At 51.8% G+C, this 24,930-nt stretch overlaps 1 protein-coding gene across 1 annotated transcript in view; it reads left to right on the top strand.

Annotated features, from left to right (window-relative positions):
* Nucleotides 1-1,281: 1,281 nt before the first annotated feature.
* LOC109885942 (phospholipid phosphatase-related protein type 3) overlaps nt 1,282-24,930 on the top strand; it is a 29,752-nt gene continuing 6,103 nt past the window's right edge. Inside the window, exons 1-4 of the mRNA XM_031792666.1 lie at nt 1,282-2,303; nt 2,892-2,998; nt 3,182-3,367; nt 3,469-3,577. Coding sequence (XP_031648526.1) covers nt 2,915-2,998; nt 3,182-3,367; nt 3,469-3,577 — 379 coding nt within the window. The 5' untranslated portion in view covers nt 1,282-2,303; nt 2,892-2,914. The remainder of the gene's footprint in view (nt 2,304-2,891; nt 2,999-3,181; nt 3,368-3,468; nt 3,578-24,930) is intronic.

Below are 24,930 nucleotides of genomic sequence, written 5' to 3'. Positions count from 1 at the left end.
GCCCTAACACATGTACAGGCAGAAGATATCAATAGAGCTACTGATTGCTGTGGTATTTCTGGTGACCAGGCTGGATTTACAGAGAATACAGGTAGAGATAGAATCATATGTTTAGTGCTGGTAGGTTGGAGTCTTCTCTATTGTCTGTAGAGTAGTGCTGGTAGGTTGGAGTCTTCTCTATTGTCTGTAGAGTGGTGCTGGTAGGTTGGAGTCTTCTCTGTTGTCTGCAGGCTAGTGCTGGTAGGTTGGAGTCTTCTCTATTGTCTGTAGAGTGGTGCTGGTAGGTTGGAGTCGTCTCTGTTGTCTGCAGGCTAGTGCTGATAGGTTGGAGTCTTCTCTATTGTCTGTAGAGTGGTGCTGGTAGGTTGGAGTCTTCTCTGTTGTCTGTAGGTTAGTGCTGATAGGTTGGAGTCTTCTCTGTTGTCTGTAGGCTAGTGCTGATAGGTTGGAGTCTTCTCTGTTGTCTGTAGAGTGGTGCTGGTAGGTTGGAGTCTTCTCTATTGTCTGTAAAGTGGTGCTGGTAGGTTGGAGTCTTCTCTGTTGTCTGTAGGCTAGTGCTGATAGGTTGGAGTCTTCTCTGTTGTCTGTAGAGTAGTGCTGGTAGGTTGGAGTCTTCTCTATTGTCTGTAGAGTGGTCCTGGTAGGTTGGAGTCTTCTCTGTTGTCTGCAGGCTAGTGCTGATAGGTTGGAGTCTTCTCTGTTGTCTGCAGGCTAGTGCTGATAGGTTGGAGTCTTCTCTGTTGTCTGCAGGCTAGTGCTGATAGGTTGGAGTCTTCTCTGTTGTCTGCAGGCTAGTGCTGATAGGTTGGAGTCTTCTCTGTTGTCTGCAGGCTAGTGCTGATAGGTTGGAGTCTTCTCTGTTGTCTGCAGGCTAGTGCTGATAGGTTGGAGTCTTCTCTGTTGTCTGCAGGCTAGTGCTGATAGGTTGGAGTCTTCTCTGTTGTCTGTAGGCTAGTGCTGATAGGTTGGAGTCTTCTCTGTTGTCTGTAGGCTAGTGCTGATAGGTTGGAGTCTTCTCTGTTGTCTGCAGGCTAGTGCTGATAGGTTGGAGTCTTCTCTGTTGTCTGCAGGCTAGTGCTGATAGGTTGGAGTCTTCTCTGTTGTCTGTAGGCTAGTGCTGATAGGTTGGAGTCTTGTCTATTGTCTGTAGAGTAGTGCTGATAGGTTGGAGTCTTGTCTATTGTCTGTAGAGTAGTGCTGATAGGTTGGAGTCTTTATATGGATTTGTGTGTGAGTGAGTGATGAGTTTATTAGCCACTCAGCTGTGACCAGTCCAGGTGAAAAGGGTGGGTGTGTGTGTCATGGTGTGTGTGTATTTATAACCGTGGGAGAAAGGTTTGAATGTGTACATCTCATGGTAAATCAGACAGGTCAGAAGCAGAAGATGTGTGAGCGCGCGCGCGCACGTTTGTTGAATGAAGAGACGCAAATACACACCGCAGCAGCAGTCACAGCCACGTGGTCAGAACCCAACCCAACCCCACCCTACTGGACTAGGTCTACCCACATTAAAAAAGAGGAAAGAGGAGACGAAAAGAGGAAGAGAGATGGGGTGGATCAGAATATTTTTGCCTAAAATGAATAGCCTTTACATTTAAAATAGAATGTTCTAAAAGGGGAATATATTCGAAGAAACACTCAGAATCAAACAGACACACATGCTTTCACTCATGCACGCGCAAACCCAAACACACCAAAATCCATCGCTTTGTTTTGCCCAGCTTTATGGTGGTGGTAGCCTACCATTAGGAATTTGGAGCGGTGAGAGGAGGGGCGTTTGTGTATGTGTGAAGGAACAGTCGGTCTCCTCCCCTCGTCTCCCCCCGCCCCCTCGCGCCCCCCATGCCTTTGTGTGCGCGAGGCTCTCTGTGAGCGGCGGTTCTTCAAGTGAGATATCGGTTCATTTCTGAGCGCTGTTTGAGTTTGTGTGGGTTGTTCAAACATAGCCTGGCTGACTGGGACTGGGGTGAACCGGTAGAAGGCACGTGAAACCTCGGAGTTTATTCACACACGCGCGATCAGAAGGAAAATAACGGAGAAATATCGAATATCGGACTTTTCCCTTTCGTCTTACCCATCTATCATTCTCCCTTTATCATTCTCTCGTCCTCTCTATCCGCGGAGAATCTGACCAACCTAAACAACCTGATGTGTGTGTATGTGTGTTTTGGGGGCGTAAAACAACTGGCAGCGCGTGAAGATGGATTAACGTTTGAACGGAAAACTGGAGCAGCACGCAAGACCTCGGCGAGGGGGGAGGGCAAGACGGGCCTCTGCTAACACACACAACCCGCGGGACAGAGGTAATTCAGCACTCTGTGTGTGTGTGTGTGTGTGGAGGAGAGGCAAGGCGGGGTGAGTCTGACTCTAGTGTCTGAGAGAATCAATGGTTCTAAATCAGGAATCTCTCTCTCTGAGTTCAGGACCATGCAGTGGACAGCGCCATAGTTACAGTAGAATAACTCCGGGCAAAAGGAGGGAGCTGTGTGTTTCAACTCCCTGCTTATTTCTCTCTGAGTTACTGTAACTATGGCGCTGTCCTGTGTCCACTCCATTGTCCTGAATTTAGACAACGAGTTAGAGAGAACAAAGAGAGAGAGATGTGGGAAACAGAGATAGCACACCATTGAGGCTCGCATGTGTGTGTGTTCTGATGTTCTGTTCATTTGGAGTTGAGGGACCTACACAACAGATGTGCATTCAGCTATTTACTATTAGCTTAGGTTTGCTTCAAAGGACCAGTCCGAGACCAAGCAGATGTTTGGCCATGTGGAAGTAGTATCAGAATATGACTTAACAAGCTGATAATGTGCAACAACGCCTCTGTAATGTATGCCACCTGGAACACCACCAGGGTGATGACTAACCCCTCCCCTTCTGTCTGTTCCTAGACTCTGATTGGACCAACACCAGGATGATGTCGTCACCAAAAGCCAAGACCAAGAAGAAACCTCCCAAAGACAGCATGACACTTCTACCATGTTTCTACTTCATAGAGGTGTGTGGATGTGCATACATGTGTGTCCAATATAACTGCATTTAATGTATACCACTCACTATGGCTGTTAGTAAGACAATATCTCCCTCTTACCTCTCTCCCTTTCTCTCTCCCTTTCTTTCTCTCTCTCCCCTGCTCGCTCCCTCTCGCTCTCTGAGTCTGTCTCTCTCTCTTTCTGTCTAGCTCCCCATCGTCCTCTCCTCCCTTGTCTCTCTCTACTTCATGGAGTTGACAGACCTGTTGTCCCCGGCGACCCCTGGGTTCCATTGCTATGACCGGGACCTGTCGTTGCCCTACCTGGAGACAGGAGATGAACTGATCCCTCTGCTGATGTTACTGAGCCTGGCCTTCGCAGGACCGGCTGCCTCGGTTAGTACACACACCGCCAGAACCTAGAATCAATAGATTCTGATCAATAAACAGCCTATCAGCATCAGGGTGCATGACTAATTGTGTGTGTGTGTGAATAGATCATGCTGGGTGAAGGGCTGGTGTATTGTTACCAGTCCAGAGTCAAACCGAGTAAAGCTGATGGGTGTAACATCAACTCCTTCCTACGGAGGACTGTTCGCTTTGTTGGTACGTACCTGTTATTTACGCTTGAATCCTCAAGTGGGAGTGAACAGGTGCACAATGATAGCCTAGGGAGAGAATCTACTTCAGAGAGTAATGATAGCCTAGGGAGAGAATCTACTTCAGGGAGTAATAATAGTCTAGGGAGAGAATCTACTTCAGGGAGTAATAATAGTCTAGGGAGAGAATCTACATCAGAGAGTAATGATAGCCTAGGGAGAGAATCTACTTCAGGGAGTAATAATAGTCTAGGGAGAGAATCTACATCAGAGAGTAATGATAGCCTAGGGAGAGAATCTACTTCAGGGAGTAATAATAGTCTAGGGAGAGAATCTACATCAGAGAGTAATAATAGTCTAGGGAGAGAATCTACATCAGAGAGTAATGATAGCCTAGGGAGAGAATCTACTTCAGGGAGTAATAATAGCCTAGGGAGAGAATCTACTTCAGGGAGTAATGATAGCCTAGGGAGAGAATCTACTTCAGGGAGTAATGATAGCCTAGGGAGAGAATCTACTTCAGACCAATAATGATAGTCTATGGAGAGAATCTACTTTAGAGAGTAATGATAGCCTAGGGAGAGAATCTACTTCAGGGAGTAATAATAGCCTAGGGAGAGAATCTACTTCAGGGAGTAATGATAGCCTAGGGAGAGAATCGACATCAGATAGTAATGATAGCCTAGGGAGAGAATCAACATCAGATAGTAATGATAGCCTAGGGAGAGAATCTACTTCAGGGAGTAATGATAGCCTAGGGAGAGAATCTACTTCAGGGAGTAATGATAGCCTAGGGAGAGAATCTACTTCAGAGAGTAATGATAGCCTAGGGAGAGAATCTACTTCAGGGAGTAATAATAGTCTAGGGAGAGAATCTACTTCAGGGAGTAATAATAGCCTAGGGAGAGAATCTACTTCAGAGAGTAATGATAGCCTAGGGAGAGAATCTACTTCGGGGAGTAATAATAGCCTAGGGAGAGAATCTACTTCAGGGAGTAATGATAGCCTAGGGAGAGAATCTACTTCAGAGAGTAATGATAGCCTAGGGAGAGAATCTACTTCAGGGAGTAATAATAGCCTAGGGAGAGAATCTACTTCAGAGAGTAATGATAGCCTAGGGAGAGAATCTACTTCAGGGAGTAATGATAGCCTAGGGAGATAATCTACTTCAGGGAGTAATAATAGCCTAGGGAGAGAATCTACTTCAGGGAGTAATGATAGCCTAGGGAGAGAATCTACTTCAGGGAGTAATAATAGCCTAGGGAGAAAATCTACTTCAGGGAGTAATAATAGCCTAGGGAGAGAATCTACTTCAGGGAGTAATGATAGCCTAGGGAGAGAATCTACTTCAGAGAGTAATGATAGTCTAGGGAGGAGAATCTACTTCAGGGAGTAATGATAGCCTAGGGAGAGAATCTACATCAGAGAGTAATGATAGTCTAGAGAGAGAATCTACATCAGAGAGTAATGATAGTCTAGAGAGAGAATCTACTTCAGGGAGTAATGATAGCCTAGGGAGAGAATCTACATCAGAGAGTAATGATAGTCTAGGGAGAGAATCTACTTCAGGGAGTAATGATAGCCTAGGGAGAGAATCTACATCAGAGAGTAATGATAGCCTAGGGAGAGAATCTACATCAGAGAGTAATGATAGTCTAGGGAGAGAATCTACTTCAGGGAGTAATAATAGTTTAGGGAGAGAATCTACATCAGGCCTGTTCCAGTTAAAGCAAGAATTTGAGAACAGGGGAGAGAGAGAGAGATGTAGAGGGAATGAGGACGGGGAGAGAGAGATGTAGAGGGAATGAGGACAGGGGAGAGAGAGATGTAGAGGGAATGAGGACAGGGGAGAGAGAGATGTAGAGGGAATGAGGACAGGGGAGAGAGAGAGAGATGTAGAGGGAATGAGGACAGGGGAGAGAGAGATGTAGAGGGAATGAGGACAGGGGAGAGAGAGATGTAGAGGGAATGAGGACAGGGGAGAGAGAGAGAGATGTAGAGGGAATAGAGGACAGGGGAGAGAGATTAGACGGAATGAGGACAGGGGAGAGAGAGATGTAGAGGGAATGAGGACAGGGACAGAGATGTAGAGGGAATGAGGACAGGGGAGAGAGAGAGAGATGTAGAGGGAATGAGGACAGGGGACAGAGAGATGTAGAGGGAATGAGGACAGGGGAGAGAGAGATGTAGAGGGAATGAGACGGGGGGAGAGAGAGATGTAGAGGGAATGAGGACAGGGGACAGAGATGTAGAGGGAATGAGGAAAGGGGAGAGAGAGATGTAGAGGGAATGAGGGACAGGGGCGAGAGAGATGTAGAGGGAATGAGGACAGGGGAGAGAGATGTAGAGGGAATGAGGACAGGGGACCGAGATGTAGAGGGAATGAGGACAGGGGAGAGAGAGATGTTGAGGGAATGAGGACGGGGGAGAAGAGAGAGATGTAGAGGGAATGAGGACAGGGGACAGAGATGTAGAGGGAATGAGGACGGGAGAGAGATGTAGAGGAATGAGGACAGGGGAGAGAGAGGTGTAGAGGGAATGAGGACAGGGGAGAGGAGATGTAGAGGGAATGAGGACAGGGGAGAGAGAGATGTAGAGGGAATGAGGACAGGGGAGAGAGATGTAGAGGGAATGAGGACGGGAGAGAGATGTAGAGGGAATGAGGACAGGGGACAGAGATGTAGAGGGAATGAGGACAGGGGAGAGAGAGATGTAGAGGGAATGAGGACAGGGGAGAGAGATGTAGAGGGAATGAGGACAGGGGAGAGAGAGATGTAGAGGGAATGAGGACGGGAGAGAGAGAGAGATGTAGAGGGAATGAGGACAGGGGACAGAGATGTAGAGGGAATGAGGACGGGAGAGAGATGTAGAGGGAATGAGGACAGGGGAGAGAGAGATGTAGAGGGAATGAGGACAGGGGAGAGAGAGATGTAGAGGGAATGAGGACAGGGGAGAGAGAGATGTAGAGGGAATGAGGACGGGGGAGGGAGAGAGATGTAGAGGGAATGAGGACGGGAGAGAGATGTAGAGGGAATGAGGACAGGGGAGAGAGCGATGTAGAGGGAATGAGACAGGGGAGAGAGAGATGTAGAGGGAATGAGACAGGGGACAGAGATGTAGAGGGAATGAGGACGGGAAGAGATGTAGAGGGAATGAGGACAGGGGAGAGAGAGATGTAGAGGGAATGAGGACAGGGAGAGAGAGATGTAGAGGGAATGAGGACAGGGAGAGAGAGATGTAGAGGGAATGAGGACGGGGGGGGAGAGAGATGTAGAGGGAATGAGGACGGGAGAGAGATGTAGAGGGAATGAGGACAGGGGAGAGAGCGATGTAGAGGGAATGAGGACAGGGGAGAGAGAGATGTAGAGGGAATGAGGACAGGGGGAGAGAGAGATGTAGAGGAATGAGGACGGCCGGAGAGAGAGATGTAGAGGGAATGAGGAACAGGGGACAGAGATGTAGAGGAATGAGGACGGGGAGAGAGATGTAGAGGGAATGAGGACAGGGGAGAGAGAGGTGTAGAGGGAATGAGGACAGGGGAGAGAGAGATGTAGAGGGAATGAGGACGGGGGGAGAGAGAGAGATGTAGAGGGAATGAGGACAGGGGACAGAGATGTAGAGGGAATGAGGACGGAGGAAGAGATGTAGAGGGAATGAGGACAGGGGAGAGAGAGATGTAGAGGGAATGAGGACAGGGGGAGAGAGATGTAGAGGGAATGAGGACAGGGGAGAGAGATGTAGAGGGAATGAGGACAGGGGAGAGAGAGATATAGAGGGAATGAGGACAGGGGACAGAGATGTAGAGGGAATGAGGACAGGGGAGAGAGATGTAGAGGGAATGAGGACAGGGGAGAGAGAGATATAGAGGGAATGAGGACAGGGGAGAGAGAGATGTAGAGGGAATGAGGACAGGGGAGAGAGATGTAGAGGGAATGAGGACAGGGGAGAGAGAGATGTAGAGGGAATGAGGACAGGGGAGAGAGATTGTAGAGGGAATGAGGACAGGGGAGAGAGATGTAGAGGGAATGAGGACAGGGGAGAGAGAGATGTAGAGGGAATGAGGACAGGGGAGAGAGAGATGTAGAGGGAATGAGGACAGGGGAGAGAGATGTAGAGGGAATGAGGACAGGGGAGAGAGATGTAGAGGGAATGAGGATGGGGGAGAGAGAGATGTAGAGGGAATGAGGACGGGGGAGAGAGAGATGTAGAGGGAATGAGGACGGGGGACAGAGATGTAGAGGGAATGAGGACGGGGGGACAGAGATGTAGAGGGAATGAGGACGGGGGACAGAGATGTAGAGGGAATGAGGACAGGGGGGACAGAGATGTAGAGGGAATGAGGACAGGGGGACAGAGATGTAGAGGAATGAGGACAGGGGAGAGAGAGATGTAGAGGGAATGAGGACAGGGGAGAGAGAGATGTAGTGGGAATGAGGACGGGGGAGAGAGAGATGTAGAGAGAATGAGGACAGGGGAGAGAGATGTAGAGGGAATGAGGACAGGGAGAGAGATGTAGAGGGAATGAGGACAGGGGAGAGAGAGATGTAGAGGGAATGAGGACGGGAGAGAGATGTAGAGGGAATGAGGGACAGGGGACAGAGATGTAGAGGGAATGAGGACAGGGGACAGAGATGTAGAGGGAATGAGGACAGGGGAGAGAGGGATGTAGAGGGAATGAGGACGGGAGAGAGATGTAGAGGGAATGAGGACAGGGGCCAGAGATGTAGAGGGAATGAGGACAGGGGACAGAGATGTAGAGGGAATGAGGACAGGGGAGAGAGAGATGTAGAGGGAATGAGGACAGGGGAGAGAGATGTAGAGGGAATGAGGACAGGGGACAGAGAGATGTAGAGGAATGAGGACAGGGGAGAGAGAGATGTAGAGGGAATGAGGACGGGAGAGAGAGAGATGTAGAGGGAATGAGGACAGGGGACAGAGATGTAGAGGGAATGAGGACGGGAGAGAGATGTAGAGGGAATGCAGGACAGGGAGAGAGAGATGCTAGAAGGGAATGAGGACAGCGGCGAGAGAGAGATATAGAGGGAATGAGGACAGCGCGGAGAGAGAGATGTAGCGGGAATGAGGACGGGGAGAGAGAGAGATGTAGAGGAATGAGGACAGGGGACAGAGATGTAGAGGGAATGAGGACGGGAGAGAGATGGTAGAGCGGAATGCGGATCAGGGCGAGCAGAGACGGCTCGTAGCAGGGAGAATGAGGACAGGGGAGAGAGCGATGTAGAGGGAATGAAGGACCGGGGCGAGAGAGAGAGATGTAGAGGGAATGAGGACAGGGGCCACAGGAGATGTAGAGGGGGAATGAGGACGCGGAGGAGAGATGGTAGAGGGAAATGAGGACAGGGAGAGAGAGATGTTAGAGGGGGACATGGGACAGGGGAGAGAGATGTAAGGGAATGAGGACAGCCGAGAGGAGATGTAGAGGGAATGCAGGACATGCGGGAGAGAGATGTAGAGGGAATGAGGACAGTTGGCAGAGAGATGTAGAGGCGAATGAGGACGGGGAGAGAGATGTAGGGGAATGAGGACAGGGGAGAGAGAGATATAGAGGGAATGAGGACAGGGAGAGAGAGATGTAGAGGAATGAGGACAGGGGAGAGAGATGTAGAGGGAATGAGGACAGGGGGAGGAGAGAGATGTAGAGGGAATGAGGACAGGGGAGAGAGAGATGTTAGAGGGAGATGAGGACAGGGGGAGAGAGATGTAGAGGGACATGAGGATGGGGGAGAGAGAGAGTTGTAGAGGGAATGAGGACGGGGAGAGAGAGATGTAGAGGGACATGAGGACGGGGGACAGAGATGTAGAGGGAATGAGGACGGGGGACAGAGATGTAGAGGGAATGAGGACGGGGGACAGAGATGTAGAGGGAATGAGGACAGGGGGGACAGAGATGTGAGGGAATGAGGACAGGGGGGACAGAGATGTAGAGGGAATGAGGACAGGGGAGAGAGAGATGTAGAGGGAATGAGGACAGGGGAGAGAGAGATGTAGTGGGAATGAGGACGGGGGAGAGAGAGATGTAGAGAGAATGAGGGACAGGGGAGAGAGATGTAGAGGGAATGAGGACAGGGGAGAGAGATGTAGAGGGAATGAGGACAGGGGAGAGAGAGATGTAGAGGGAATGAGGACGGGGAGAGAGATGTAGAGGGAATGAGGACAGGGGACAGAGATGTAGAGGGAATGAGGACAGGGGACAGAGATGTAGAGGAATGAGGACAGGGGAGAGAGGGATGTAGAGGGAATGAGGACGGGAGAGAGATGTAGAGGGAATGAGGACAGGGGCCAGAGATGTAGAGGGAATGAGGACAGGGACAGAGATGTAGAGGGAATGAGGACAGGGGAGAGAGAGATGTAGAGGGAATGAGGACAGGGGAGAGAGATGTAGAGGGAATGAGGACAGGGGACAGAGAGATGTAGAGGGAATGAGGACAGGGGAGAGAGAGATGTAGAGGGAATGAGGACGGGAGAGAGAGAGATGTAGAGGGAATGAGGACAGGGGACAGAGATGTAGAGGGAATGAGGACGGGAGAGAGATGTAGAGGGAATGAGGACAGGGGAGAGAGAGATGTAGAGGGAATGAGGACAGGGGAGAGAGAGATATAGAGGGAATGAGGACAGGGGAGAGAGAGATGTAGAGGGAATGAGGACGGGGGGAGAGAGAGAGATGTAGAGGGAATGAGGACAGGGGGACAGAGATGTAGAGGGAATGAGGACGGGAGAGAGATGTAGAGGGAATGAGGACAGGGGAGAGAGAGGTGTAGAGGGGAATGAGGACAGGGGAGAGAGAGATGTAGAGGGAATGAGGACGGGGGAGAGAGAGAGATGTAGAGGGAATGAGGACAGGGGACAGAGATGTAGAGGGAATGAGACGGGAGAGAGATGTAGAGGGAATGAGGACAGGGGGAGAGAGAGATGTAGAGGGAATGAGGACAGGGGAGAGAGATGTAGAGGGAATGAGGACAGGAGAGAGAGATGTAGAGGGAATGAGGACATGGGAGAGAGAGATGTAGAGGGAATGGGGACAGGGGAGAGAGATGTAGAGGGAATGAGGACAGGGGAGAGAGATGTAGAGGGAATGAGGACAGGGAGAGAGAGATATAGAGGGAATGAGGACAGGGGAGAGAGAGATGTAGAGGGAATGAGGACAGGGGAGAGAGATGTAGAGGGAATGAGGACAGGGAGAGAGAGATGTAGAGGGAATGAGGACAGGGGAGAGAGAGATGTAGAGGGAAATGAGGACAGGGGAGAGAGATGTAGAGGGAATGAGGACGGGGAGAGAGAGATGTAGAGGGAATGAGGACGGGGGACAGAGATGTAGAGGGAATGAGGACGGGGGACAGAGATGTAGAGGGAATGAGGACGGGAGAGAGATGTAGAGGGAATGAGGACAGGGGGGACAGAGATGTAGAGGGAATGAGGACAGGGGAGAGAGAGATGTAGAGGGAATGAGGACAGGGGGAGAGAGAGACTGTAGAGGGAATGAGGACAGGGGAGAGAGAGATGTAGTGGGACTGAGGACGGGGGAGAGAGAGAATGTAGAGAGAATGAGGACAGGGGAGAGAGATGTAGAGGGAATGAGGACAGGGGAGAGAGATGTAGAGGGAATGAGGACAGGGGAGAGAGAGATGTAGAGGGAATGAGGACGGGAGAGAGATGTAGAGGGAATGAGGACAGGGGCCAGAGATGTAGAGGGAATGAGGACAGGGGACAGAGATGTAGAGGGAATGAGGACAGGGGAGAGAGAAGATGTAGAGGGAAATGAGGACAGGGGACAGAGATGTAGAGGGAATGAGGACGGGAGAGAGATGTAGAGGGAATGAGGACAGGGGAGAGAGATGTAGAGGGAATGAGGACAGGGGAGAGAGAGATATAGAGGGAATGAGGACAGGGGAGAGAGAGATGTAGAGGGAAATGAGGAACGGGGGAGAGAGAGAGATGTAGAGGGAATGAGGACAGGGGACAGAGATTGTAGAGGGAATGAGGACGGGAGAGAGATGTAGAGGGAATGGGGACAGGGGAGGAGAGGTGTAGAGGGAATGAGGACAGGGGAGAGAGAGATGTAGAGGGAATGAGGACGGGGGAGAGAGAGAGATTGTAGAGGGAATGAGGACAGGGGACAGAGATGTAGAGGGAATGAGGACGGGAGAGAGATGTAGAGGGAATGAGGATAGGGGAGAGAGAGATGTAGAGGGAATGAGGACAGGGGAGAGAGATGTAGAGGGAATGAGGACAGGGGAGAGAGATGTAGAGGGAATGAGGACCATGGGAGAGAGAGATGTAGAGGGAATGAGGACAGGGGAGAGAGATGTAGAGGGAATGAGACAGGGGAGAGAGATGTAGAGGGAATGAGGACAGGGGAGAGAGAGATATAGAGGGAATGAGGACAGGGGAGAGAGAGATGTAGAGGGAATGAGGACAGGGGAGAGAGATGTAGAGGGAATGAGGACAGGGGAGAGCAGATGTAGAGGGAATGAGGACGGGGGAGAGAGAGATGTAGAGGGAATGAGGACGGGGGACAGAGATGTAGAGGGAATGAGGACGGGGGACAGAGATGTAGAGGGAATGAGGACGGGAGAGAGATGTAGAGGGAATGAGGACAGGGGGACAGAGATGTAGAGGGAATGAGGACAGGGGAGAGAGAGATGTAGAGGGAATGAGGCAAGGGGAGAGAGAGATGTAGAGGGAATGAAGGACAGGGGAGAGAGATGTAGTGGGAATGAAGGACGGGGGAGAGAGAGATGTAGAGAGAATGAAGGACAGGGGAGAGAGATGTAGAGGGAATGAGGACAGGGGAGAGAGATGTAGAGGGAATGAGGACAGGGGAGAGAGAGATGTAGAGGGAATGAGGACGGGAGAGAGATGTAGAGGGATGAGGACAGGGGACAGAGATGTAGAGGGAATGAGGACAGGGGACAGAGATGTAGAGGAATGAGGACAGGGGAGAGAGAGATGTAGAGGGAATGAGGACGGGAGAGAGATGTAGAGGGAATGAGGACAGGGGCCAGAGATGTAGAGGGAATGAGGACAGGGGACAGAGATGTAGAGGGAATGAGGACAGGGGAGAGAGAGATGTAGAGGGAATGAGGACAGGGAGAGAGATGTAGAGGGAATGAGGACAGGGGACAGAGAGATGTAGAGGGAATGAGGACAGGGGAGAGAGAGATGTAGAGGGAATGAGGACGGGAGAGAGAGAGATGTAGAGGGAATGAGGACAGGGGACAGAGATGTAGAGGGAATGAGGACGGGAGAGAGATGTAGAGGGAATGAGGACAGGGGGAGAGAGATGTAGAGGGAATGAGGACAGGGGAGAGAGAGATATAGAGGGAATGAGGACAGGGGGAGAGAGAGATGTAGAGGGAATGAGGACGGGGGAGAGAGAGAGATGTAGAGGGAATGAGGACAGGGGACAGAGATGTAGAGGGAATGAGGACGGGAGAGAAGATGTAGAGGGAATGAGGACAGGGGAGAGAGAGGTGTAGAGGGAATGAGGACAGGGGAGAGAGAGATGTAGAGGGAATGAGGACGGGGGAGAGAGAGAGATGTAGAGGGAATGAGGACAGGGGACAGAGATGTAGAGGGGAATGAGGACGGGAGAGAGATGTAGAGGGAATGAGGACAGGGGAGAGAGAGATGTAGAGGGAATGAGGACAGGGGAGAGAGATGTAGAGGGAATGAGGACAGGAGAGAGAGATGTAGAGGGAATGAGGACATGGGAGAGAGAGATGTAGAGGGAATGAGGACAGGGGACAGAGATGTAGAGGGAATGAGGACAGGGGAGAGAGGGATGTAGAGGGAATGAGGACGGGAGAGAGATGTAGAGGAATGAGGACAGGGGCCAGAGATGTAGAGGGCAATGAGGACAGGGGACAGAGATGTAGAGGGAAAGAGGACAGGGGAGAGAGAGATGTAGAGGGAATGAGGACAGGGGAGAGAGATGTAGAGGGAATGAGGACAGGGGACAGAGAGATGTAGAGGGAATGAGGACAGGGGAGAGAGAGATGTAGAGGGAATGAGGACGGGAGAGAGAGAGATGTAGAGGGAATGAGGACAGGGGACAGAGATGTAGAGGAATGAGGACGGGAGAGAGATGTAGAGGGAATGAGGACAGGGGAGAGAGAGATGTAGAGGGAATGAGGACAGGGGAGAGAGAGATATAGAGGGAATGAGGACAGGGGAGAGAGAGATGTAGAGGGAATGAGGACGGGGGAGAGAGAGAGATGTAGAGGGAATGAGGACAGGGGACAAGAGATGTAGAGGGAATGAGGACGGGAGAGAGATGTAGAGGGAATGAGGACCAGGGGAGAGAGAGGTGTAGAGGGAATGAGGACAGGGGAGAGAGAGATGTAGAGGGAATGAGGACGGGGGAGAGAGAGAGATGTAGAGGGAATGAGGACAGGGGACAGAGATGTAGAGGGAATGAGGACGGGAGAGAGATGTAGAGGAATGAGGACAGGGGAGAGAGAGATGTAGAGGGAATGAGACAGGGGAGAGAGATGTAGAGGGAATGAGGACAGGAGAGAGAGATGTAGAGGGAATGAGGACATGGGAGAGAGAGATGTAGAGGGAATGAGGACAGGGGAGAGAGATGTAGAGGGAATGAGGACAGGGGAGAGAGATGTAGAGGGAATGAGGACAGGGGAGAGAGAGATATAGAGGGAATGAGGACAGGGGAGAGAGAGATGTAGAGGGAATGAGGACAGGGGAAGAGATGTAGAGGGAATGAGGACAGGGGAGAGAGAGATGTAGAGGGAATGAGGACAGGGGAGAGAGAGATGTAGAGGAATGAGGACAGGGGAGAGAGATGTAGAGGGAATGAGGACGGGGGGGAGAGAGAGATGTAGAGGGAATGAGGACGGGGGACAGAGATGTAGAGGGAATGAGGACGGGGACAGAGATGTAGAGGGAATGAGGACGGGGGGACAGAGATGTAGAGGGAATGAGGACAGGGGGACAGAGATGTAGAGGGAATGAGGACAGGGGAGAGAGAGATGTAGAGGGAATGAGGACAGGGGAGAGAGAGATGTAGAGGGAATGAGGACAGGGGAGAGAGAGATGTAGTGGGAATGAGGACGGGGGAGAGAGAGATGTAGAGAGAATGAGGACAGGGGAGAGAGATGTAGAGGGAATGAGGACAGGGGAGAGAGATGTAGAGGGAATGAGGACAGGGGAGAGAGAGATGTAGAGGGAATGAGGACGGGAGAGAGATGTAGAGGGAATGAGGACAGGGGCCAGAGGATGTAGAGGGAATGAGACAGGGGACAGAGATGTAGAGGGAATGAGGACAGGGGAGAGAGAGATGTAGAGGGAATGAGGACAGGGGAGAGAGATGTAGAGGGAATGAGGACAGGGGACAGAGAGATGTAGAGGGAATGAGACAGGGGAGAGAGAGATGTAGAGGGAATGAGGACGGGAGAGAGAGAGATGTAGAGGGAATGAGGACAGGGGACAGAGATGTAGAGGGAATGAGGACGGGAGAGAGATGTAGAGGATGAGGACAGGGGAGGAGATGTAAGGGAATGAGGACAGGGAGAGAGAGATATAGAGGGAATGAGGACAGGGGAGAGAGAGATGTAGAGGGAATGAGGACGGGGGAGAGAGAGAGATGTAGAGGGAATGAGGACAGGGGACAGAGATGTAGAGGGAATGAGGACGGGAGAGAGATGTAGAGGGAATGAGGACAGGGGAGAGAGAGGTGTAGAGGGAATGAGGACAGGGGAGAGAGAGATGTAGAGGGAATGAGGACGGGGGAGAGAGAGAGATGTAGAGGGAATGAGGACAGGGGACAGAGATGTAGAGGGAATGAGGACGGGAGAGAGATGTAGAGGGAATGAGGACAGGGGAGAGAGAGATGTACAGGGAATGAGGACAGGGGGAGGAGATGTAGAGGAATGAGGACAGGGGAGAGAGATGTAGAGGGAATGAGGACATGGGAGAGAGAGATGTAGAGGGAATGAGGACAGGGGAGAGAGATGTAGAGGGAATGAGGACAGGGGAGAGAGATGTAGAGGGAATGAGGGACAGGGGAGGAGAGAGAGATATAGAGGGAATGAGGACAGGGGAGAGAGAGAATGTAGAGGGAATGAGGACAGGGGAGAGAGATGTAGAGGGAATGAGGACAGGGGAGAGAGATGTAGAGGGAATGAGGACGGGGGAGAGAGAGATGTAGAGGAATGAGGACGGGGGACACGAGATGTAGAGGGAATGAGGACGGGGAGAGAGATGTAGAGGGAATGAGGACGGGAGAGAGATGTAGAGGGAATGAGGACAGGGGGACAGAGATGTAGAGGGAATGAGGACAGGGGAAGAGATGTAGAGGGAATGAGGACAGGGGAAGAGAGATGTAGAGGAATGAGGACGGGGAGAGAGAGATGTAGTGGGAATGAGGACGGGGGAGAGAGATGTAGAGAGAATGAGGACAGGGGAGAGAGATGTAGAGGAATGAGGACAGGGGAGAGAGATGTAGAGGGAATGAGGACAGGGGAGAGAGAGATGTAGAGGGAATGAGGACGGGAGAGAGATGTAGAGGGAATGAGGACAGGGGCAGAGATGTAGAGGGAATGAGGACAGGGGAGAGAGATGTAGAGGGAATGAGGACAGGGGAGAGGGGATGTAGAGGGAATGAGGACGGGAGAGAGATGTAGAGGGAATGAGGACAGGGCCAGAGATGTAGAGGGAATGAGGACAGGGGACAGAGATGTAGAGGGAATGAGACAGGGAGAGAGAGATGTAGAGGGAATGAGGACAGGGGAGAGAGATGTAGAGGGAATGAGGACAGGGGACAGAGAGATGTAGAGGGAATGAGGACAGGGGAGAGAGAGATGTAGAGGGAATGAGGACGGGAGAGGAGAGATGTAGAGGGAATGAGGACAGGGGACAGAGATGTAGAGGGAATGAGGACGGGAGAGAGATGTAGAGGGAATGAGGACAGGGGAGAGAGAGATGTAGAGGGAATGAGGACAGGGGGAGAGAGATATAGAGGGAATGAGGACAGGGGAGAGAGAGATGTAGAGGGAATGAGGACGGGGGAGAGAGAGAGATGTAGAGGGAATGAGGACAGGGGACAGAGATGTAGAGGGAATGAGGACGGGAGAGAGATGTAGAGGGATGAGGACAGGGGAGAGAGGTGTAGAGGGAATGAGGACAGGGGAGAGAGAGATGTAGGGGAATGAGGACGGGGGAGAGAGAGAGATGTAGAGGGAATGAGGACAGGGGACAGAGATGTAGAGGGAATGAGGACGGGAGAGAGATGTAAGAGAATGAGGACAGGGGAGAGAGAGTGTAGAGGGGAATGAGGACAGGGAGAGAGATGTAGAGGGAATGAGGACAGGAAGAGAATGTAGAGGGAATGAGGACATGGGAGAGAGAGATGTAGAGGGAATGAGGACAGGGGAGAGAGATGTAGAGGGAATGAGGACAGGGGAGAGAGATGTAGAGGGAATGAGGACAGGGGAGAGAGAGATGTAGAGGGAATGAGGACAGGGGAGAGAGAGATGTAGAGGGAATGAGGACAGGAGAGAGAGATGTAGAGGGAATGAGGACAGGGGAGAGAGAGATGTAGAGGGAATGAGGACAGGGGAGAGAGATGTAGAGGGAATGAGGACAGGGGAGAGAGATGTAGAGGGAATGAGGACAGGGAGAGAGATGTAGAGGGAATGAGGAGGGGAGAGAGAGATGTAGAGGAATGAGGACGGGGGACAGAGATGTAGAGGAATGAGGACGGGAGAGAGATGTAGAGGGAATGAGGACGGGGGACAGAGATGTAGAGGGAATGAGGACAGGGGAGAGAGAGATGTAGAGGGAATGAGGACGGGGAGAGAGAGATGTAGAGGAATGAGGACAGGGGAGAGAGATGTAGTGGAATGAGGACGGGAGAGAGAGATGTAGAGGGAATGAGGACAGGGGAGAGAGATGTAGAGGGAATGAGGACAGGGGAGAGAGATGTAGAGGGAATGAGGACAGGGGAGAGAGATGTAGAGGGAATGAGGACGGAGAGAGATGTAGAGGGAATGAGGACAGGGGACAGAGATGTAGAGGGAATGAGGACAGGGGAGAGAGATGTAGAGGGAATGAGGAAGGGGAGAGAGAGATGTAGAGGGAATGAGGACAGGGGAGAGAGAGATGTAGAGGAATGAGGACAGGGNAGATGTAGAGGGAATGAGGACGGGGACAGAGATGTAGAGGGAATGAGGACGGGACAGAGATGTAGAGGGAATGAGGACAGTGGAGAGAGATGTTATAGGGAAATGAGGACAGGGGAAGAGAGATGTAGAGGGAATGAGGACAGGGGAGAGAGATGTAGAGGAATGAGGACAGGAGAAGAGGAGATGTAGAGGGAATGAGGACGGGGGAGAGAGAGATGTAGAGGGAATGAGGACAGGGGAGAGAGATGTGAGGGAATGAGGACAGGGGAGAGAGATGTAGAGGGAATGAGGACAGGGGAGAGAGAGATGTAGAGGGAATGAGGACGGGAGAGAGATGTAGAGGGAATGAGGACAGGGACAGAGATGTAGAGGGAATGAGGACAGGGGAGAGAGATGTAGAGGGAATGAGGACAGGGGAGAGAGAGATGTAGAGGGAATTAGGACAGGGGAGAGAGATGTAGAGGGAATGAGGATGGGGGAGAGAGATGTAGAGGGAATGAGGACGGGAGAGAGAGATGTAGAGGGAATGAGGACGGGGACAGAGATGTAGAGGGAATGAGGACGGGGGACAGAGATGTAGAGGGAATGAGGACGGGAGAAGAGATGTAGAGGAATGAGGACAGGGGGACAGAGATGTAGAGGGAATGAGGACAGGGGCGAGAGATGTAGAGAATGAGGACAGGGGAGAGAGAGATGTAGAGGGAATGAGGACAGGGGAGAGAGATGTAGAGGGAATGAGGACGGGGAGAGAGAGATGTAGAGGAGAATGAGGACAGGGGACAGAGAGATGTAGAGGGAATGAGGACAGGGGAGAGAGATGTAGAGGAATGAGGACAGGGAGAGAGAGATGTAGAGGGAATGAGGACGGGAAAGAGAGATGTAGAGGGAATGAGGACAGGGGAGAGATGTAGAGGGAATGAGGACAGGGACAGAGAATGTAGAGGGAATGAGGACAGGGGAGAGAGAGATGTAGAGGGAATGAGGACGGGAGAGAGATGTAGAGGGAATGAGGACAGGGGCCAGAGATGTAGAGGGAATGAGGACAGGGGACAGAGATGTAGAGGGAATGAGGACAGGGAGAGAGAGATGTAGAGGGAATGAGGACAGGGGAGAGAGATGTAGAGGGAATGAGGACAGGGGACAGAGAGATGTAGAGGGAATGAGGACAGGGAGAGAGAGATGTAGAGGGAATGAGGACGGAGAGAGAGAGATGTAGAGGGAATGAGGACAGGGACAGAGATGTAGAGGGAATGAGGACGGGAGAGAGAGATGTAGAGGAATGAGGACAGGGGAGAGATGTAGAGGGAATGAGGACAGGGGAGAGAGAGATATAGAGGGAATGAGGACAGGGAGAGAGAGATGTAGAGGAATGAGGACGGGGGAGAGAGAGAGATGTAGAGGGAATGAGGACAGGGGACAGAGATGTAGAGGGAATGAGGACGGGAGAGAGATGTAGAGGGAATGAGGACAGGGGAGAGAGAGGTGTAGAGGGAATGAGGACAGGGGAGAGAGAGATGTAGAGGGAATGAGGACGGGGGAGAGAGAGAGATGTAGAGGGAATGAGGACAGGGGACAGAGATGTAGAGGGAATGAGGACGGGAGAGAGATGTAGAGGGAATGAGGACAGGGGAGAGAGAGATGTAGAGGGAATGAGGACAGGGGAGAGAGATGTAGAGGGAATGAGGACAGGGGAGAGAGATGTAGAGGGAATGAGGACATGGGAGAGAGAGATGTAGAGGGAATGAGGACAGGGGAGAGAGATGTAGAGGGAATGAGGACAGGGAGAGAGATGTAGAGGGAATGAGGACGGGAGAGAGAGATATAGAGGGAATGAGGACAGGGAGAGAGAGATGTAGAGGGAATGAGGACAGGGGAGAGAGATGTAGAGGGAATGAGGACAGGAGAGAGATGTAGAGGGAATGAGGACGGGGAGAGAGAGATGTAGAGGGAAGAGGACGGGGGACAGAGATGTAGAGGGAATGAGGACGGGGACAGAGATGTAGAGGGAATGAGGACGGGAGAGAGATGTAGAGGGAATGAGGACAGGGGGACAGAGATGTAGAGGGAATGAGGACAGGGGAGAGAGAGATGTAGAGGGAATGAGGACAGGGGAGAGAGAGATGTAGAGGGAATGAGGACAGGGGAGAGAGAGATGTAGTGGGAATGAGGACGGGGGAGAGAGAATGTAGAGAGAATGAGGACAGGGGAGAGAGATGTAGAGGGAATGAGGACAGGGGAGAGAGATGTAGAGGGAATGAGGACAGGGAGAGAGAGATGTAGAGGGAATGAGGACGGGAGAGAGATGTAGAGGGAATGAGGACAGGGGACAGAGATGTAGAGGGAATGAGGACGGGGACAGAGATGTAGAGGGAATGAGGACAGGGAGAGAGAATGTAGAGGGGAATGAGGACAGGAGAGAGATGTAGAGGGAATGAGGACAGGGCCAGAGATGTAGAGGGAATGAGGACAGGGGACAGAGATGTAGAGGGAATGAGGACAGGGGAGAGAGAGATGTAGAGGGAATGAGGACAGGGGAGAGAGATGTAGAGGGAATGAGGACAGGGGACATAGAGATGTAGAGGGAATGAGGACAGGGGAGAGAGAGATGTAGAGGGAATGAGGACGGGAGAGAGAGAGATGTAGAGGGAATGAGGACAGGGGACAGAGAATGTAGAGGAATGAGGACGGGAGAGAGATGTAGAGGAATGAGGACAGGGGAGAGAGAGATGTAGAGGGAATGAGGACAGGGGAGAGAGAGATGTAGAGGGAATGAGGACGGGGGAGAGAGATGTAGAGGGAATGAGGACGGGGAGGAGAGAGATGTAGAGGGAATGAGGACAGGGGACAGAGATGTAGAGGGAATGAGGACAGGAGAGAGAGATGTAGAGGGAATGAGGACAGGGGAGAGAGAGATGTAGAGGGAATGAGGACAGGGGAGAGAGATGTAGAGGGAATGAGGACAGGGAGAGAGATGTAGAGGGAATGAGGACATGGAGAGAGAGATGTAGAGGGAATGAGGACAGGGGAGAGAGATGTAGAGGGAATGAGGACAGGGGAGAGAGATGTAGAGGGAATGAGGACAGGGGAGAGAGAGATATAGAGGGAATGAGGACGGGGAGAGAGAGATGTAGAGGGAATGAGGACGGGGACAGAGATGTAGAGGAATGAGGACGGGGGACAGAGATGTAGAGGGAATGAGGACGGGAGAGAGATGTAGAGGGAATGAGGACAGGGGGGACAGAGATGTAGAGGGAATGAGGACAGGGGAGAGAGAGATGTAGAGGGAATGAGGACAGGGGAGAGAGAGATGTAGAGGGAATGAGGACAGGGGAGAGAGAGATGTAGTGGGAATGAGGACGGGGGAGAGAGAGATGTAGAGAATGAGGACAGGGGAGAGAGATGTAGAGGGAATGAGGACAGGGGAGAGAGATGTAGAGGGAATGAGGACAGGGGAGAGAGAGATGTAGAGGGAATGAGGACGGGAGAGAGATGTAGAGGGAATGAGGACAGGGGACAGAGATGTAGAGGGAATGAGGACGGGGAGAGAGATGTAGAGGGAATGAGGACGGGAGAGAGATGTAGAGGGAATGAGGACAGGGGCCAGAGATGTAGAGGGAATGAGGACAGGGGACAGAGATGTAGAGGGAATGAGGACGGGAGAGAGATGTAGAGGGAATGAGGACAGGGGAGAGAGAGATGTAGAGGGAATGAGGACAGGGGAGAGAGAGATATAGAGGGAATGAGGACAGGGGAGAGAGAGATGTAGAGGGAATGAGGACGGGGGAGAGAGAGAGATGTAGAGGGAATGAGGACAGGGGACAGAGATGTAGAGGGAATGAGGACGGGAGAGAGATGTAGAGGGAATGAGGACAGGGGAGAGAGAGATGTAGAGGGAATGAGGACAGGGGAGAGAGATGTAGAGGGAATGAGGACAGGGGAGAGAGATTAGAGGGAAGAGGACATGGGAGAGAGAGATGTAGAGGGAATGAGGACAGGGGAGAGAGTGTAACGGGAATGAGGAATGAGGACAGGGAGAGAGATGTAGAGGGAATGAGGACAGGGGAGGAGATGTAGAGGGAATGAGGACAGGGGAGAGAGAGATATAGAGGGAATGAGGACAGGGAGAGAGATGTAGAGGGAATGAGGACAGGGGAGAGAGATGTAGAGGGAATGAGGACAGGGGAGAGAGTTGTAGAGGGAATGAGGACGGGGGAGAGAGAGATGTAGAGGGAATGAGGACAGGGGAGAGAGATGTAGAGGGAATGAGGACAGGGGAGAGAGATGTAGAGGGAATGAGGACAGGGGAGAGAGAGATGTAGAGGGAATGAGGACAGGGGAGAGAGAGATGTAGAGGGAATGAGGACAGGGAGAGAGATGTAGAGGGAATGAGGACAGGAGAGAGATGTAGAGGGAATGAGGACGGGGGGAGAGAGATGTAGAGGGAATGAGGATGGGGAGAGAGAGAGATGTAGAGGGAATGAGGACGGGGGAGAGAGAGATGTAAGCTGAGGACGGGGGGACAGAGATGTAGAGGGAATGAGGGACGGGAGAGAGAGATGTAGAGGGAATGAGGACAGGGGAGAGAGAGATGTAGAGGGAATGAGGACAGGGGAGAGAGAGATGTAGTGGGAATGAGGACGGGGGAGAGAGAGATGTAGAGAGAATGAGGACAGGGGAGAGAGATGTAGAGGGAATGAGGACAGGGGAGAGAGATGTAGAGGGAATGAGGACAGGGGAGAGAGAGATGTAGAGGGAATGAGGACGGGAGAGAGATGTAGAGGGAATGAGGACGGGAGAGAGATGTAGAGGGAATGAGGACAGGGGACAGAGATGTAGAGGGAATGAGGACAGGGGCCAGAGATGTAGAGGGAATGAGGACAGGGGACAGAGATGTAGAGGGAATGAGGACAGGGGAGAGAGAGATGTAGAGGGAATGAGGACAGGGGAGAGAGATGTAGAGGGAATGAGGACAGGGGACAGAGAGATGTAGAGGGAATGAGGACAGGGGAGAGAGAGATGTAGAGGGAATGAGGACGGGAGAGAGAGAGAGATGTAGAGGGAATGAGGACAGGGGACAGAGATGTAGAGGGAATGAGGACGGGAGAGAGATGTAGAGGGAATGAGGACAGGGGAGAGAGAGATGTAGAGGGAATGAGGACAGGGGAGAGAGAGATATAGAGGGAATGAGGACAGGGGAGAGAGAGATGTAGAGGGAATGAGGACAGGGGAGAGAGAGAGATTTAGAGGGAATGAGGACAGGAGAGAGATGTAGAGGGAATGAGGACAGGGGAGAGAGAGAGATGTAGAGGGAATGAGGACGGGGGAGAGAGAGATGTAGAGGGAATGAGGACAGGGGACAGAGATTGTAGAGGGAATGAGGACGGAGAGAGATGTAGAGGGAATGAGGACAGGGGAGAGAGAGGTGTAGAGGGAATGAGGACAGGGAGAGGAGAGATGTAGAGGGAATGAGGAGGGGGGAGAGCGAGAGATGTAGAGGGAATGAGGACAGGGACAGAGATTAGAGGGAATGAGGATGGGAGAGAGATGTAGAGGGAATGAGGACAGGGGAGAGAGAGATGTAGAGGGAATGAGGACAGGGGAGAGAGATGTAGAGGGAATGAGGACAGGGGAGAGAGATGTAGAGGGAATGAGGACATGGGAGAGAGAGATGTAGAGGGAATGAGGACAGGGGAGAGAGATGTAGAGGGAATGAGGACAGGGAGAGAGATGTAGAGGGAATGAGGACAGGGGAGAGAGAGATGTAGAGGGTAATGAGGACAAGGGGAGATGAGAGATGTAGCCGGGAATGAGGACAGGGGTAGAGAGATGTAGAGGGAATGAGGACAGGGGAGAGAGGAGTGTAAGAGGGAATGAGGACGTGGGGAGAGAGGAGTGTAGAGGGAATGAGGACAGGCGAGAGAAGAGATGTAGAGGGAATGAGGACAGGGGAGAGAGATGTAGAGGGAATGAGGACAGGGGAGAGAGAGATGTTAGAGGGAATGAGGACAGGGGAGAGAGAGATGTAGAGGAATGAGGACAGGGGAGAGAGAGATGTAGAGGGAATGAGGACAGGGGAGAGAGGATATGTAGAGGGAATGAGGACAGGGGAGAGAGATGTAGAGGAAATGAGGACAGGGGAGAGAGATGTGTAGAGGGAATGAGGACAGGGGAGAGAGGAGATGTAGAGGGAATGAGGACGGGGAGAGAGAGAGATGTAGACGGGAATGAGGACGGGGGAGAGAGATGTAGAGGGAATGAGGACGGGAGAGGAGTATTGAGGGAATGAGGACAGGGGAGAGAGAGATGTAGAGGGAATGAGGACAGAGGAGAGAGATGTAGAGGGAATGAGGCCAGGGGAGAGAGATGTAGAGGGAATGAGGATAGGGGAGAGAGAGATATAGAGGGAATGAGGACAGGGGAGAGAGAGATGTAGAGGGAATGAGGACAGGGGAGAGAGATGTAGAGGGAATGAGGACGGGAGAGAGATGTAGAGGGAATGAGGACAGGGAGAGAGAGAGATGTAGAGGAATGAGGACAGAGGAGAGAGATGTAGAGGGAATGAGGACATGGGGAGAGAGATGTAGAGGGAATGAGGACAGGGGAGGAGAGAGAGATATAGAGGGAATGAGGACAGGGGAGGAGAGAGATGTAGAGGGAATGAGGACAGGGGAGAGAGATGTAGAGGGAAATGAGGACAGGGGAGAGAGATGTAGAGGGAATGAGGACAGGGGGAGAGAGAGATGTAGAGGGAATGAGTTACAGGGGAGAGAGATATGTAGTGGGAATGAGGACAGGGGGAGAGAGATGTAGAGGGAATGAGGACAGGGAGAGAGATGTGTAGAGGGAATGAGGACAGGGGAGAGAGAGATGTAGAGGGAATGAGGACGGGGGAGAGAGAGAGATGTAGAGGGAATGAGGACAGGGGACAGAGATGTAGAGGGATGAGGACGGGAGAGAGATGTAGAGGGAATGAGGACAGGGGAGAGAGAGATGTAGAGGGAATGAGGACAGAGGAGAGAGATGTAGAGGATGAGGACAGGGGAGAGAGATGTAGAGGGAATGAGGACAGGGGAGAGAGAGATATAGAGGGAATGAGGACAGGGGAGAGAGAGATGTAGAGGGATGAGGACAGGGGAGAGAGATGTAGAGGGAATGAGGACAGGGGAGAGAGATGTAGAGGGAATGAGGACGGGGAGAGAGAGAT

Source organism: Oncorhynchus kisutch, linkage group LG16, assembly GCF_002021735.2.
Source record: "Oncorhynchus kisutch isolate 150728-3 linkage group LG16, Okis_V2, whole genome shotgun sequence".
Classification (NCBI taxonomy): Eukaryota; Metazoa; Chordata; class Actinopteri; order Salmoniformes; family Salmonidae; genus Oncorhynchus; species Oncorhynchus kisutch.
This window is presented reverse-complemented; position numbering and strand designations above follow the sequence as displayed.